Source organism: Malus sylvestris, chromosome 2, assembly GCF_916048215.2.
Source record: "Malus sylvestris chromosome 2, drMalSylv7.2, whole genome shotgun sequence".
NCBI classification, from domain to species: domain Eukaryota; kingdom Viridiplantae; phylum Streptophyta; class Magnoliopsida; order Rosales; family Rosaceae; genus Malus; species Malus sylvestris.
Genome location: NC_062261.1, coordinates 18,991,667 through 19,007,011, shown reverse-complemented (window position 1 = coordinate 19,007,011; position 15,345 = coordinate 18,991,667). Strand labels below are relative to the sequence as shown.

The 15,345-nt window shown below is 40.1% G+C and overlaps 2 protein-coding genes and 1 long non-coding RNA gene across 3 annotated transcripts; 1 reads left to right on the top strand and 2 right to left on the bottom strand.

Moving 5' to 3' along the window:
- Positions 1 to 3,554: 3,554 nt before the first annotated feature.
- LOC126598192 (uncharacterized) lies at positions 3,555 to 4,903 on the bottom strand. The gene is made up of 2 exons (XR_007614713.1): positions 4,604 to 4,903; positions 3,555 to 3,745 (listed from the first exon to the last, which is right to left on the bottom strand). It is a non-coding gene; the product is annotated as an uncharacterized LOC126598192 (long non-coding RNA).
- A 2,138-nt stretch (positions 4,904 to 7,041) lies between these two features.
- LOC126597920 (growth-regulating factor 9) lies at positions 7,042 to 10,419 on the top strand. Its single transcript, XM_050264656.1, has 3 exons — positions 7,042 to 7,621; positions 8,708 to 9,367; positions 9,674 to 10,419. Exons 1-3 carry the CDS (start codon positions 7,294 to 7,296, stop codon positions 10,087 to 10,089), a joined length of 1,404 nt encoding a protein of 467 aa, XP_050120613.1. The 5' UTR covers positions 7,042 to 7,293; the 3' UTR covers positions 10,090 to 10,419.
- Positions 10,420 to 12,792: 2,373 nt separating this feature from the next.
- LOC126597936 (serine/threonine-protein kinase Aurora-3) lies at positions 12,793 to 14,974 on the bottom strand. The gene is made up of 6 exons (XM_050264657.1): positions 14,735 to 14,974; positions 14,387 to 14,629; positions 14,201 to 14,296; positions 13,380 to 13,594; positions 13,217 to 13,289; positions 12,793 to 13,098 (listed from the first exon to the last, which is right to left on the bottom strand). The coding sequence occupies exons 1-6, from the start codon at positions 14,957 to 14,959 to the stop codon at positions 13,000 to 13,002; spliced, it is 951 nt and encodes a 316-aa protein (XP_050120614.1). The 5' UTR covers positions 14,960 to 14,974; the 3' UTR covers positions 12,793 to 12,999.
- Positions 14,975 to 15,345: the final 371 nt, after the last annotated feature.

Sequence of the window (15,345 nt, the reverse complement as noted above, 5' to 3'; positions counted from 1 at the left end):
GCTCGCTTTCTCAAAAGCTGGGCTGCTCAGAGACCACGAGGGCCGATCTCAGAAATCGAAGAGGCACCTACTTTTCTAGCCTTGTCAGCACCTGTCACACGCACACTCAGCTTTGCAGAAATTATGGGCATTCTGTCGAAGACTTCTGGTGAAGTAGAAAGCACATGAATCTTACTGTTCAATCACCCACTTCCCACACGCAACAATAGCTCATGGGTACCACAAATAACTTTGCCAAAGTTCTCTGCCAAAGTTGAGCACGTGAAGCTTGCAGCTCCCACTACATCGCTCTGACCAAGAAAGGTAAAAGAATAGCAAAGAAACAGCACTAACAAAAGTTTAGACACATAAATTTTGAAGGTCTAGCTACCATATTATTACCCACAACTGTAAAGGAACAGTACCACTGCTGGATAATTGGAAAGTCCCTGTGTGTCAACCTCTGTGCTTCGTGGCAAGGTAGACTAGCAAACATGTCCAACCTTTACTCACATTCGAGAAAACACTCCCAATAAGATTGCTTGCTCCAAAATCGAAGAGGCACCGTCCTCCGAATCTCGAGAGCCAGACTCCCAACATGACTACTTTCTCAAAATCGAAGAGAGGGTAAAGGAACAGTACCATTGCTGGATAATTGGAAAGTCCCTGTGTGTCAACCTTTGTACTTCGTGGCAAGGTAGACTAGCAAACATGCCCAACCTTTACTCACATTCGAGACAACACTCCCAACAAGATTGCTTGCTCCAAAATCGAAGAGGCACCGCCCTCCGAATCTCGAGAGCCAGACTCCCAACATGATTACTTCCTCAAAAATCGAAGAGACACTGCTCTCCGAATCTCGAGAGTCATACCCCCAGCATGACTGCTTTCTCAAAAATCGAAGAGGCATCGTTCTCCGAATCTCGAGAGCCAGATACCACAGACCACTTTTTCAAAGTGCTCTGACAGAGTTAAAACATGTGAAACTGGCAGCTCCCACTACCGTGCTATGACCAAGCAGGGTAAAGGAATAGCATTACTACTTGTTGTTAGGGAGACTCCTATATATGTCGACCTCCATCCCCAACGGACAGGCAGACCTGCAAAAATGCTCAACCCTTCATCATATCTGAGAGGGCACTCCCAACGAAGCCTTTCGAAATATTCAGCTTTCTTTCCCCCCGATAATACCTCTGTAAACAAGCTATACTAGAGCAAGAATATCTCATATCATCAGGGTTAAAAGCAAGAGTATCCCATATCATGCTTTTTCCCTGTCTTTTCTTTTGGCCTTGTTTTTACCTGCAAGACAAGGAGAAAGAGAGCAATCAGTCAGCACTTGGAATCAAGCTTCCAGCCAGGAACTGACTGCCTGGAACCCCTTACCTGATTACTTACCTGGCATTGCTCTCGAGTACTCATCTTCAACATCTTATGTTTCCAGGGAAGATTCCGCATCTGCTTGAGGAACAGATAGGGCAAGTGCGAAGGATACAAGGAAGCATGTGGAGACAAGCGTAACAGCACACGTGCCGATACATTCATTACTCTGTCAAAAGCAAAAGTATCCCATATCAGCAGGGTGGAACGTACTCTAGATTTGGTGGACTTGTTTTGACCCTCAAATTCTTCAGTCGGCCTTATACTCTGGAGGAAACCAGAAAACCCTCCAGCTCAGTTCAAGAATAAGCCTGTGGAAAGTTACTTCTTCAAAAGCAAAAGTATCTCATATCATCTCTTCTCATTTTTCTTCTCTTTATCCTTCATGCTGCTGCAAGATGGGGAGAAGGTGAACAATCAGTCGGAGCTCTGATTGCTTACCTTGTCTGTCACCTCTTTCAGCAGACCCCCTAGCTCGGCGACTTGGGGGACTCCTACTACATGGTTTGTATCGCGCTTGACCAAGCCTGAAACTACAAGTAAGCTTCAAGTGAAATTGATACATTACCTTGTGCATCTCCACCAGTTAAAGATACCATCCCTGGATGGAGGAAGAGTACTTCCAGAGAAGATGCCACATCTACCTATGAGACAGATAAGGCAAGTCAAGACGACACCACACTCCGATACTTAGAAGTTTCGTGATTACGAGATCATTCTCCCACAATATTTCCTAATGTCATTTGTACTAAATCATTCACTTGTACTCACTAAATGAGAGCTTGAACCTATGTACTTGTGTAAACCCTTCACAATTAATGAGAACTCTTCTATTCCGTGGACGTAGCCAATCTGGGTGAACCACGTACATCTTGTGTTTGCTTTCCTATCTCTATCTATTTATATACTTATCCACACTAATGACCGGAGCAATCTAGCGAAGCTCACAAAAAGCGATCGTTTTCGCTACCTAGGATCTATCTTGCAAGAGAACGGAGAATTAGATGGAGATCTCAACCATAGAATACGAGCTGGATGGAAAGAGTGCATCCGGCGTGTTGTGTGACCGTCGTAGGCCACTGAAGCTCAAGGGAAAATTTTATAGGACGGCAATAAGGCTAGCGATGTTGTATGGCACAGAATGTTGGGTGGTGAAGCATCAACACGTACACAAAATGGGTGTAGCGGAGATGAGGATGCTTCGTGGGATGTGTGGGCACACGAGAAAGGATAAGATTGGGAATGAGGATATCCGAGGTAAAGTAGGAGTAGCCGAAATTGTAGGAAATATGAGAGAAAATCGGCTCCGGTGATTTTGAACATGTGCAAAGAAGGCCGACTGACGCTCCGGTTCGAAGATGTGACTACGGGACAGAGGTTCAGGGCCGAAGGGGTAGAGGAAGACCTAGGACAACTTTGGAAGAGACTCTAAGAAAAGACGTAGAGTACTTGGATCTAACGGAGGACATGACACAAAACCGAGCGCAATGGCGTTCTAGGATTCATATAGCCGACCCCACTTAGTGGGAAAAGGCTTTGTTGTTGTTGTTGTTGTAGTCAAATTTACTATGGTAAAATTATGTTCCTCTTGAGTTGTGGAAGCTCACCTCACTATTATTATGTAGGTTTACGAATTAGACAATCAAAATGATAGACATGATAAAATCGACATATACGTGAGGCTAAAATTTGTATTTATTTATTTTAATTTTGTAAAGAATTCTTTGATTCTTTTCGTAAGAGGAATTTATTCTTCACCCTATATTTTATTTATTTACGTTTTTATTTTTACTTTTTCACCTTCTCAGGTCTGGACCCATGATACATTGTTGTTGTGCGAGTATAAATTTATTGTCGACTACACTTGTAACAACCAAATTTGTAAAGAAAAAATAAATAAATAAAAAGGTAAATGGCCCAAAATGAAGGATTACTTTGCAGTTGGTTGCCATGCATCTTTGTGCCCCTCCATTTACAAATGAAACACACTAGGGGTGGGCACGGACCGGGCCGGGCGCAAACTTGTAGGAACCGGACTCGACCCGTTTTAAAATGCAACGGGCCGGGCCGAGCCGGGTATATGAATTTTGAGATTTGGAACCGGACCTAACCCGGCCCGTTTTAAACTGGCCGATTCGGGCCGAGTCCACGGGTCCAATTTACTTTTTTTTTTTTTAAAGAATAGGTTGTTTGGATTGTGTATAGAAAATCTGTATCATCTACTTTGTTGCCTGAGTACAGACTATTGCATTAAAAGATAAATTACAGGCTAACTTAGCGACTACATAAATCATTTGAACATATAGAATAATGAGAAAGGCTCTGCTGTTAGTACAAGGCGTTCGCAGCCTTCTCCCTATTCTCAGAGGGGTGATTACATATTTCCCTGCCAATAGTTACAAATAAAAGCTTATAAAGAGGAATTTACATTCAAATCCAATTTGCATGAAATGGTCATAGTTAAAACTTAAAAGGGATTTTGAATACCTACTCCTGATCATATTGCATCTCAACGTCAAATTGGGGATTTCGAATCAATTAAATTTCAGAACTTGAATCAAGTGGACTTGCATATTATCAGAGATTGTTGGTCCACAATGAAACTAAATGCAGCTGTGTAACTTAATTGACTGGAATTACAAAATTCTCCTCTAAATTTTCTCATCGACCAACAATTATCTAATTACATTACTTGGATTTACAGAAACGTTCCACCAATCAACCAAACATAATCTAAATAAAAATACCAAAATCTGAAACAGAATATTCAAATATATACAAGTTTGAAACTATCACAGGACACACATATATTCAAATTCAATTTAATTCAACAGAAGATTCAAATTCAATTCACCTAAAGATTTGAAATTCGAACAGAACAGAGGTCAAGATTCAAGAACCCAACAAAATCCCTAAATCTAGTGCACCACTAATATCTCTCGTTCGAGCACAACAATTTTGGTTATGTTAATCAGAGCATCAGCATGTGGGGCTTTCATTCGGTAATCCTATGAAGGCAAATTTATGAACCTTCCAATTCATATAAGGCAAATTTATAGATTCGGTTTGGGGTTTTCTTGAAATCCCATATGATTACTGAATGCAGAGACTCAGAGATTGCAGAGTCAAAAAGGGCATATATCTAGAAAACCCTAAATCCCTAAATCTAAAAAATTATTATAGAGAATCAGAGATTGCAGAATGCAAAGATTCCAAAGAGTAAAGATTTAAGAAATTATACTACCTTAATTTGGGAGGACATGAGATGAAGGTGGTTGATTTCGATTTGCAGGATGATGGTGGTGTTCTAGATGGCGATGATGGGGTAGTTGCGATTGGGACGAGACGACGGTGATGTGGTTGGTGATGGTGGTCGTACCTCGCAAGTCGCCAGAGAGAGAGACAGAGACGGAGAATTGGCGATGGCTGCTGTCGAGGAGGAGAGGAAGGTTTCCGTCTGAGATGAGACTCGGTAAGGAAAAAAATCCAATCGAATGGTGGAGAAGTGTGGAGGTGTGAATAATCCCACGCTATAAACGGTTCGGGCCGGGGGCCCGTTACTCTTGATATTTGGATCCGCCCCGCCCTGTCAATTCCTCCACCCCGCCCTGCCTCGCCCCGTTTCTTCTACAAAATATTTAGACCCGCCCCGAACCTGTCCCGAACCGCGAGGACCCGCCCCGACCCGCGGGTCCAGGATCCGTTTGCCCACCCCTAAAACACACACATGGTCCCCTTGCTCACCTGTTTGTTGGCCTCTAATCAATGTAGTTTGAAAATATTCAAATGAAATGACCAAGTACTGAAATGGAATTGGCAATTAGGTTAGAATCTTTTAGCAAGTTAGGTCAGGTGAAAAGAATTCACACTGTTCTTTCTTTCTCAATGTCCAAACCATCCGAATATTCTATACAAATTTCGTGAATGACAAGTTTGATATTAATTGTATTAATGGTCCCTCAACTTTAATCTAACTGGAAAAATGGTCCCTCAGCTTTAACTCAGTTAGAGCAATGATCCTTTCAACATAACTCATTTTGACAGAATTCCGACAAAGTTAATGAAGAGGATCATAGCTACATGTTTTGATGAGATAAGGGACCAATGGTATTTGATTTTTAGTTGAGATGACCATTGCTCCAATTTGATTAAAATTGAGGGACTATTGCTACAATTTACTTGATTTTTAACAACAAAGTTTTGATACATGAATGCCGCCAGAAATGCCAGGTTGCTTAGATAAACTAAATATCACTAACAGTCTAACACACAACAAAATAAAACCAAGAACTCTCACACATGTAGAGACCGCACAACAAACTATTATCATATGTAGAAGTATACGTAGTCACGTTAGAATGAATGTGCTCCCTCTTATGCACGACTTTCATTTCCCGATTTTATGTTAACTACATTTTGTTTAAATTCAATTGTCGATATTATTAAAACCCGCGACGATTCAACTTTACAATTGTTGATGTGTAGACATGGTTGTTGATATGCCGATCGCATCTAAAATTGCAATTTAACCTTAAATTTGACACTCCAATAATTTTATTTTTTTTAACAAATAATATTATCTACACTAATGTGGTTCACAATGAGCTAGTAATAATGCGGAGATGGGAGATGGGTGAGCTTAGCCTCACAATGAGCTAGTAATAATGTGGTTCAAATTCGTCTTTGGCAATAACCGATCTTAATACCTATCACATTCCAACAAAATTGTTAAATGCTACTTTATTTCATCCTTAAATAGATACTAATGTTGTGGCATGTGAAGATGGCAAAGTCTTTAATAGTTCAGACTACTAGTAGTTTAGCATTGTACCTATTAGATCAGCAAATAAATAATAAATTATTTTCTCAATTTAATTATGACCGTTTATTTTTCGTACTACTGAATAGTTTGGATTGTTGAAGAAAAATTGATGTGATAAGGCAATACTTGTCATGCTAAGTTTAAAATTGGAAGATATGGCCGCTTAGTACTACAGTTTGGTAGTATTTATCTTCACTTGTAAATGAGATATCTTAGGTTGAATTCTCACCAAAGAAAAATTGAGATATCTTAGGTTCGATTCTCACAAAAAAAAATTTCATATTCCTCGTAGTATAAATAATAAGAAAAACTAATGAAAATGACTTGAAAATTTTGAGTTTTACCGATAAGGACAAAAGAAAGGGTGAAGTAAATAGTACCATGATTGAATTTTTAGTGTAAAAATGTGATTTTTAATTAAAATGAACAGTATCGAGAGTTTTTCGTTAAAGTTCCTTAAATAATATCGTTGTTGGAAAAATATTGGAGGATATGAACTTAGATATTGGTTTGGGCCAAAGCATTGCAAACCTGAAAGAAATTCAAGCTGGTATCCAACGACCTCCCATAAATCCAAAATATAGGCCTATTGGGCCCTGCCCAACCACCGAATCGAAGAGAAGACGAAAGCGAGAAAATGTAACGTACGTGCGGGTCCCACTCAACAGAAAACCCGGATGACGTGTCGACAGGCGGGGATTCCACTGCTGCCAGACAAGCAGGCGCCCTGGCCCAGCTGAGAGGCGCGTGGAGTAAATCCCCAGCGAAGGACTGGCCGACCCGCCTATTGGAGCGTGACGAACACGCGCAATGGGTTTTAAGCGGCCCGAGAAGCGGAAGAGAAAGTTGGTCTGAAAATTTCGGGCTGCGGACACTGAAAAAGTCTGAAACAGAGAGGCAGGGATTGTCAGTGACTCAGTGCTCTCTCTGACAACCCGCTTTAAACAAAACAAAGCAAATATATTTGTATACATATAATATATATATATATATATATATATATATAAAGATTTCATTCACTCAGTTCATCAAATTTGTGTTGAAAATTTGAGAATCGAGTTAGGAACTGAATTGGGTTTTTGTCTGTGAATCTGTTGAATGTGTTTGCGAAAATGGAGGATGGAATTATGAGGAGAGAGAAAGAGGAGAGAGAAGAGGTGAAACTTGGACTTGGTATTGGGGTTGGTTGTAATTATGGTGATCAGAACGGGAAGAAGAAGAAGATGAAGTGTGGTGGCGGTGGTGGTGGTGTTGGTGGTGGTTGTGGTGGTGGGTTTACGGCTGTGCAGCTGCATGAGCTGGAGGAACAAGCGCTTATCTATAAGCACTTAGCTGCCGGGGTACCAGTGCCGGTTCAGCTTTTGGTTCCAATATGGAACAGTGTGGCTGCCTCTTTTGGCTCCTCAAATGCTGCTGCTATCTATCAGCACTTCCCCACCTGTAAGTCAAATTCTTGCCTTTTCCTTGATGGGATTTCAATTTTTTACCGAACGGTCTTTTTTTTTTTTTGGTGGTTATTTTGTTTGCTTTTTGGTGGTTGTTATGAGAAATTTGAACTGGGTTCTAATGTTTTTGTTTCATTGACTATCGGGAAACTGGCTAAAATGATCGGAAATCAAATCTCAATTGCAATATCGACAACATATCCATTAAATATTGAAAACATAACGATTAAACGATTGACATGCTTTTCTGTTAGTTTTACTGCAAAATATTTTTCCCTCCTTGAAGGTGGTTCTGTGTATTGGAATTCGAATCTATCACTTCATCCACCGATAGACAGTTTAGATTTTCAAATAATGGGGTCATAATATCAACCAAAAAGCTTGCCATTTTGTCGAGCACCTAGTAGGCACTTGTCAACATATGCCGGAAGTTTATACCAACATATGTTGACAACTACTATTACTTGTAGAGGCTTGTTGAGGGTGGATGCAGGGTACTGTGGAGTAATGTTGAAGACTGCCAAGGTTTTTCAACTAAAATATTTCATAAAAGAAGTGAGAAAAGAAAGACAAATATGATAAAAGAAAATTGAAGAAGTAGGAAGAGGTTGTTGTAATTTAGTTTGCCTTGGCTATTTATAGGGGTCAAAAACACTATACAAACAAATATACATGGGGTTTTTGAAGTTACTGGGGTCAAGGACAACCAATGACCCCATGCTGGCTCTGCCACTGCTGATAGATAATGTGTTTTGTTGACGTGGTTTGCGGAAATGAGTTTGAATATATTCGATTATTGTCATATGAAGTATTTGTTTATGTGAACTTCCCTCCCGAAAGATGGTTTTGTTCTGTGTGCTACAATTCAAATTTTTTTGCTGGGATGGGTAATTCGAGGCATCGCTTCATACATTGATAATGTGAGTTTGTTGACAGGGTTCAAGGAATTGAACTTGAAAATAATAAGAACTATGTCATGTGAAATGATTGTGTCTGTGAACTTATATCAAGTAATCTGATTTTCGAGAAGGATTTTTCTCAGTTGATTGGTTTTTTTGTTTATTTGGATTGATTGTTTCAGTTATAGGATTCAATCCTGTGGGGGGCTTTGACTATCGAAGTAAAATGGATCCTGAGCCGGGAAGGTGCAGAAGAACAGATGGAAAGAAATGGAGGTGTAGTAAGAGTGTAGTTCCTGGTCAGAAATACTGTCAGCAACACATGCACAGAGGCTGCCAGCGTTCAAGAAAGCATGTGGAAACTTCTGAAACGTCTTCTCCTTCCAGCGCAAAACAACCCAAGAATTCAGATGCTGAGTTGTGCAGTTCAAAGACAAACCTTCGGATTTCAACTCCGAATGGCCTTCATCTTAAGGCCCAATCCTCGGATAATATTGGTGTCAGCCAAGGTACAACCAATGCCTCCAGTGGCTATCAAGAATGTAAGACAAACATCCGATCTGTTACAACTACATCCGTTGCCATGATACCTGCCAATAGAACTGCTACATCCCCTGCTTCTGCAGTCACTATTGCACATGCTGGACCAACCGCTGCCACCAACAGCAGTAGCAACAAAAATAGCATCAGCATTGGTGTAAAAGAATATAGTAGCAACCATGCTGGTGACAATTGCATGATCAGAGGAAGCAGCCTCAACAGAAATAGCACCATTGTTGGTAGTACTATATCACCAGGATTGGGCTTCTCCCCGAAGAGCGTTCTTCAGGGTAGACAAATGAGTAAGATCAAACCATTGCGCTAAAACATGTTTTTATTCTCACCTGCTATATATATGTGTGTGTGTGTATTATTAAGGATAACTGTTGGTTTTGAGAAACTTTCTACACAACAATGTTTGAGTTTGGTTTAGATGTGACTTCTTAATGAAAGAGGCCAACAGTGCACCAGAATTGAAATCACGTAGGAAAATTATGTCCTGTAAAAAAGATGACAAAATGGTTTTAGTTACTAAAATACTTCTCTAGGTTTTCTTTCTAATCAACTGGAGTATCTGTGTATTTATTTCAGTTTTCAACTGTTTTCAGCTTTTCTAATTTCCAATGGCGTATGCTTCAACAATAGTAGCGGGACAGAGCTTGAACCAAGGAGGTGTAGGAGAACGGATGGAAAGAAGTGGCGCTGCAGAAGGGATGTTCTTCCTGACCAGAAGTATTGTGGTCTGCATGTCCACAGAGGAGCAAAGAGGCAAACGAAAGACTCCCAGCCAATTGGTGTTCCTTCTAGTTCAGTTGCTTCCATGAACACTGCTCAGATCTCTCAGACGACATCCACTACCAAAAAAACTGATCGTGCAATCCCCAATACAAATCTCAGCATGTCCATCCCAGCAAGGCCCCCACCGATGCAAAATGATGAAAAAAGCAATTCAAGCGGAGATAGTGACACGACCATTACAGACACCAGCCTTGCTGCTTACGAGGGTAGTTATGTTTCATCATAAATAGCTACACTTTCCATCACTCTGAAGTATCCGAAATTTTGAATTCTGTGTGTCTCCCGCAACCAGTATCCTCAGGAAAATATCAACAGAAGAAAAATGAAGTCTCTCTCTAGGGCATAAGAAATGCTGTGTGTTCTGAGAGGAAAATAGTAATTCAGATTTCCTGGTATCTGATCGTTTTTTCTCCTCCGAAGAAAGATATGAAAGTGTATTTCTTGTTAGTTTTCGGAGAACGCAAATGAGGGTTGATTTGCATGTAATTTGTTCATCGAAAGGTCGACCTTCTCTCTTGTAATCTTGTACAATGTATGCCAAATTAATGTTGTGTTATGATGTTTCTTAACTTTGTATTAGCATACATGAGCAGCCTGCCAACTTAGATAAACATGCTTTCAAGTGCCATTGAAACATCAAAAAACCACTTTCTGTTAAAAGGGCTTTTCTGTCTAAAGGGCTTTTATCATAAACACTTCGAAATTTTATGAAACTTTTATGATAGTGTTTGACAGATAAAGTTAAAAGGGTTTCTGGGTAGTTACAAGGAAAATACTTGGATTTTTGTTAAATTTTTTGATGTTATCTAATGAAAGCGCTTCTCGTAAAAGTTGTTTCTTGAGAAGCATTTCCAAACGATCCTAATTATTCTGCTTGCATGACAGTGGTGGAAACGTGGAAGGAAGATATCGGGCAACTTTACAATGAAACGATTCAGTGGAGGGGACCCTAATACTTCCATGCTCAACTCCAGAAGCAGACACATTCAAGCTCATAGTTGTTTATGGCAAACCCTACCTGCTAAGACTAATCAACTCCGCAGCGCAACAGATTCTGTTTTTCGCCATTGCCAATCATGTCGTTGCAGTTGTGGGCTCAGCTGCTAGCTGCACCAAGCCATTTTCAACAGATTGTGCGACCATATCTCCCGGCCAAATCATTTGCCTCTTGTTATATGCCGACCAGAGGCCAGAACAACAACTACATGATTGCTGAAGCCTACGTTGGTGGTGCTGGAATGCCATACTCCAATACAACGGAAATTCTAACTCCGCCGTTACTTCCTTCCCGTAACAACACTAACACATCGGTTCACTTTACTAGTAAACTCGACATAAAAACACCCTGTTGACGTGCTGCTCAAGATATCAACTTTTTTTTTTTTACACCGAATAATTCATGTTCCAGGCCTACTGGGACGCGTCTTGCCGCCATTGTCAACAAAATTATCTTTGTCAACCTCAGCATTGACATACTGCAAGCTTATTTCTACCATGTCAATGGGGGCAATTGGAACTGGCCGTCCAAAATTCCCAGCCCTCGCTGTTTTATTTTACGGCTCAGGACTTGCCGTTGAACCTACAGACACGGAAGCAGGAGACGGAGGTGAGATATTCAACGGTGGAGATTGTGTTTCAGGGGACAAATTTGGTGGCAGGGGTCCGGGGATGAGCATCCAATGCAAGGACAAGGACCCTTTGACATATAATCTTGTTGATCCTCCTCTTTAGAACACCTTTGCCGTCCTTGTAAATGGTTGGACTACCATTAGATTCAAGGCAGACAATCCAGGTAAGTAATTAAGACGTTCATCTTCCTCTATTAACTATATTAATTAAGAGGCCGTAGATAACCATTTCAGATTTTAGTTTCCGTTTTCACACTAAAAATGAAATGGTTATCAAACAATGGAGCTACGATAAGCCGAGACGGAGCTGGGATTGGCGTCGGTCTCTGATAATGTTGCGGCCAGTGCTAGCATGAACAACGGAGCTACGATAAGCCGAAACGGAGAGACGTTTTTCATCAGATTAATGCTTGTTTGCGCTCCTTCCTGTGTTTCTTCTTCCTTTCTCGCGGCATTGAATCTTTCGCTTTTTCATTAGGTCAACGATTAGGTTCGGTATGCACATATCTCATTCATTGTGAATAACGTATCTTCATTACATGAATTATGTAATTGGGACGGTTCAATTTTTTAATCTTTATTTGAAGATTATCAGACAAAAAAAAAAAAAAAATCATTCTAATTGAAGATTGTTTAGTCATCTATGTGTATCAGATTGATTCATGAATGTTAATTGATACTCACACCGTCAATTTGTTCTATACATTTGGATGACTAAACGATCTTTGATTGAAATGATATTTTATAAGAATGATCTTTAAATGAAGATTAAAAAATTAAACAGTTACGATTATAAAATTATACATTATTCGCAAATAATGAGATATGTGCATGGTCTCACGGAAGAATGCTAGTGTTACCATTTTTTTTTATTTGAGCAATATTCTTCACTGAATTAATCTAGACTGTTGGGATTATTCAATATATATACACACACACATATACACATACATACATATATGTTGTACTTAAAAAATTAAAATTGAGAACCAAACAAAAGTCCAGATATTTGATGATCAAGAGAGGCTTTCAAAATTGAAGTGAGGGGTCATGAGAAAAGGGACGATGCAACATAAATACACAGGAGAGAGGTCACTCAGAAATTGTTGTGCGGGTGGTTGCTAAAATAGTAACAAACAATATTTCTTTAAAATCCTCTACATCCTTACAATCATGATTCACGATAATCCTCTTACAAAATCGTCGTTTCGGTTATTTATTAATTAGTTCAGCAACTAATGCACTCTGTAATTTACACAAACCAGAACACAGTCACAAAACCTTTAGATATATGTCTACTATTTACTGGGAACAGTCAGAACTGAGAAGTATATTAAAGCATACTCAGCCAGCAACTGATGTGATCAATGTTGACAAGTTACAAGACTTCCTTAGCATATATTAGAGAAATTAATCGTCTCTTGTCCGATGAGATTCTGACCGAAATTTACAAAATTCAGCTGCGCTCACTTCCATGGTTAGAGCATGATGAAAGCAAGAAACGCAAGCTATTTGCAAATGCCGGAGGGATCTGTGTTCTTGATTATCCAAGGGTGTTCCATGATCTTTTGAAGAGACAGCCTCTTTGAGGAGTCCTTGACGAGAAGCTGCAAAAAGGTCGACTTATTTCAGGAAGGCAATGGATGGATACTGATACCAAAAACTACTGCTAGAGGTTTATTTACCCCCACGTATCACTAAGAACATAATCATTGAAAAACTTACCCTGGTAATGAGATGTTTAGCCTCCGCGGAAACTTGAGGTTCAGCTGGGAAGCTTAGGTCAACCTTCATTATCCTGCATCCAATATCAACTTGTTATCCAATTATGTTTTCGTTCATGTCAGGAAACCACATTGATTGAGGAAGACAGAAAACTTATTGATACCTTTTGAATGTATCCTTTTGACTTTCGGCCTCAAAGGGAGGAATACCAAAGAGGAACTCATAGCAAAGAACGCCTAAAGTCCAGTTATCAACAGCATAATCATGAGCTTTGTTCTCCACCATTTCTGGTGCTAAATAATCTAGAGTTCCACACATGGTATGCCTCTTGCTTCTTGACTGTACAGACCATCCAAAGTCTGCAATTTTCAATCGACCCTACAAGAATAATTTCATAATCAATTCATCAAAATACGTCCTCAGCTTGTTCAAAGATAACGACCCCAGAAAAGAATTCACATAGCAGTGCAATTTGGAATCACTAACAGGCACAGCTTTGTTCAAAAACCGAAAGGGACTAACAATGACAGCAATAAGAAGCCCCTGTATGTTCATATACTGGAAAACCAACCTTGGTTTCAGATTCTCCTAAAATTGCATAAGGAAAATCACATCTACTAAAGCTAACCCCGAAACCAAAATTAATTGGTCTTAAAGGGTGTAAAGGCTCTATAAAATTGAAAGAAAATCATACAAATACAGAATAATTGAAGATGTTGCTATTGTCACTAATTGGAAACCAAAAACGAAATTTCAACACAGAAAAGGTGAAATTGTAGTCATTGTTACAATGTGGAACTAGAATATGTACAACATTAATTGACCGATGAGCATTGTGGGATAAATTTTGGGCAGAAATAAAGGATTAAGAGCCACAGTTCTCATCTCTATTTCCAACTTCTAAGATGACCCAAATACCGAAACCGGAACAAAACAAGAATGGCAGATTTATGGTAGGGAGAGGAAGTAGCAAAACATTCATACCTCATGATCCAATAGCAAATTTTCAGGCTTGATGTCCCTATGAATCACATGCTTTTCGTGACAATACGCCAATGCTTCAGTCAAGCTCAAAATATACTAAACAATCACACGAAACCCCATTAATGTCCAAACCACACACACCAGAGAAAGAATTTAAGAGAGAGAGAGAGGGACGGGGATACATACAGTGGCGGCCTGTTTCTCCGAAAGGTAGGTAGTTTTCCTGAGAAGTCCGTAGAGCTCTCCGCCGTGAGCGTACTCGAGGATCAAGAAGATGCGGTCGTCATCGTGGAACCAGCCGTAGAGGCGGAGGATGTTGGGGTGGCGGAGGCTGGTCTGGATCTCCATCTCCCTCCTCAGCTGATGCTGAATCTTGTACTTTTCGATCTGCTCCTTGAATATTACCTTCAATGCCACTACGTACTTGCTCTGCCCAAAAAAAAAAAAAAACACCCAAATTTCCCCAGAAATAAAATTAATCGATGGATTCGGATTCGAGGTTTTTCGATTTCGATTGAGGAGAAATTCAGATACCTTGGCTTCTCGGGCGACGTAGACTCGGCCGAATTTCCCCTTTCCGAGGGGTTTTCCGATCTCGAAGTCTCGCAAGGACCAATCTTTCTTCGAGGATTCTTGCGGTTTCTGGGTTTTCGATTCCATTTTCCCGTGGTTTTTTCCGGAATGGAATTCTGGGATTTTTCTTTCTTGAGGGAGAGTTTCTGGGAATTGAAAAGCCAGAGAGACAGACCAGACCAGCATATGGAATTTTTGAATTTTCCTTTTAGCGCCACTACCGAGGCGCACCGTTTTGCTCGATTCTTTGGTCTGCTCGGGTGGGTCCTTGCTACAATAGCATGGTAGATATTGCTAAACTTAACAAAATAATGTGTGTACTTTTTTTGTACCATCCGTATTCCGTCACAATTAAAAATTTCTCTTCATGCTCATAAATACTCGCCAATTGCGTCCATGCCATTCATAAGGGATGAATAGTGATAATACATTATACGCATGTCCGTACCAAGTATTATATAAGCCCCGATAACGTGTAGAAAGTAGGCCCTAAGATATTGTTCCTGATGAGGATCACCTCACCTACCTCTAACTCGAGAAGGTTTTCCTACGCCAATCTAATCGTATTTTCC

Coding starts and splice junctions, on each gene's coding strand:
- LOC126597920 (XM_050264656.1), top strand. CDS start 7,294: ATGGAGGATGGAATTATGAGGAGAGAGAAAGAGGAGAGAGAAGAGGTG. Junction 7,622..8,707: donor CTATCAGCACTTCCCCACCT/GTAAGTCAAATT, acceptor TGATTGTTTCAG/TTATAGGATTCAATCCTGTG. Junction 9,368..9,673: donor TCTTCAGGGTAGACAAATGA/GTAAGATCAAAC, acceptor AACTGTTTTCAG/CTTTTCTAATTTCCAATGGC.
- LOC126597936 (XM_050264657.1), bottom strand. CDS start 14,959: ATGCTGGTCTGGTCTGTCTCTCTGGCTTTTCAATTCCCAGAAACTCTC. Junction 13,595..14,200: donor ATTTGCTATTGGATCATGAG/GTATGAATGTTT, acceptor TTATTCTTGTAG/GGTCGATTGAAAATTGCAGA. Junction 13,290..13,379: donor CAAAAGGATACATTCAAAAG/GTATCAATAAGT, acceptor TATTGGATGCAG/GATAATGAAGGTTGACCTAA.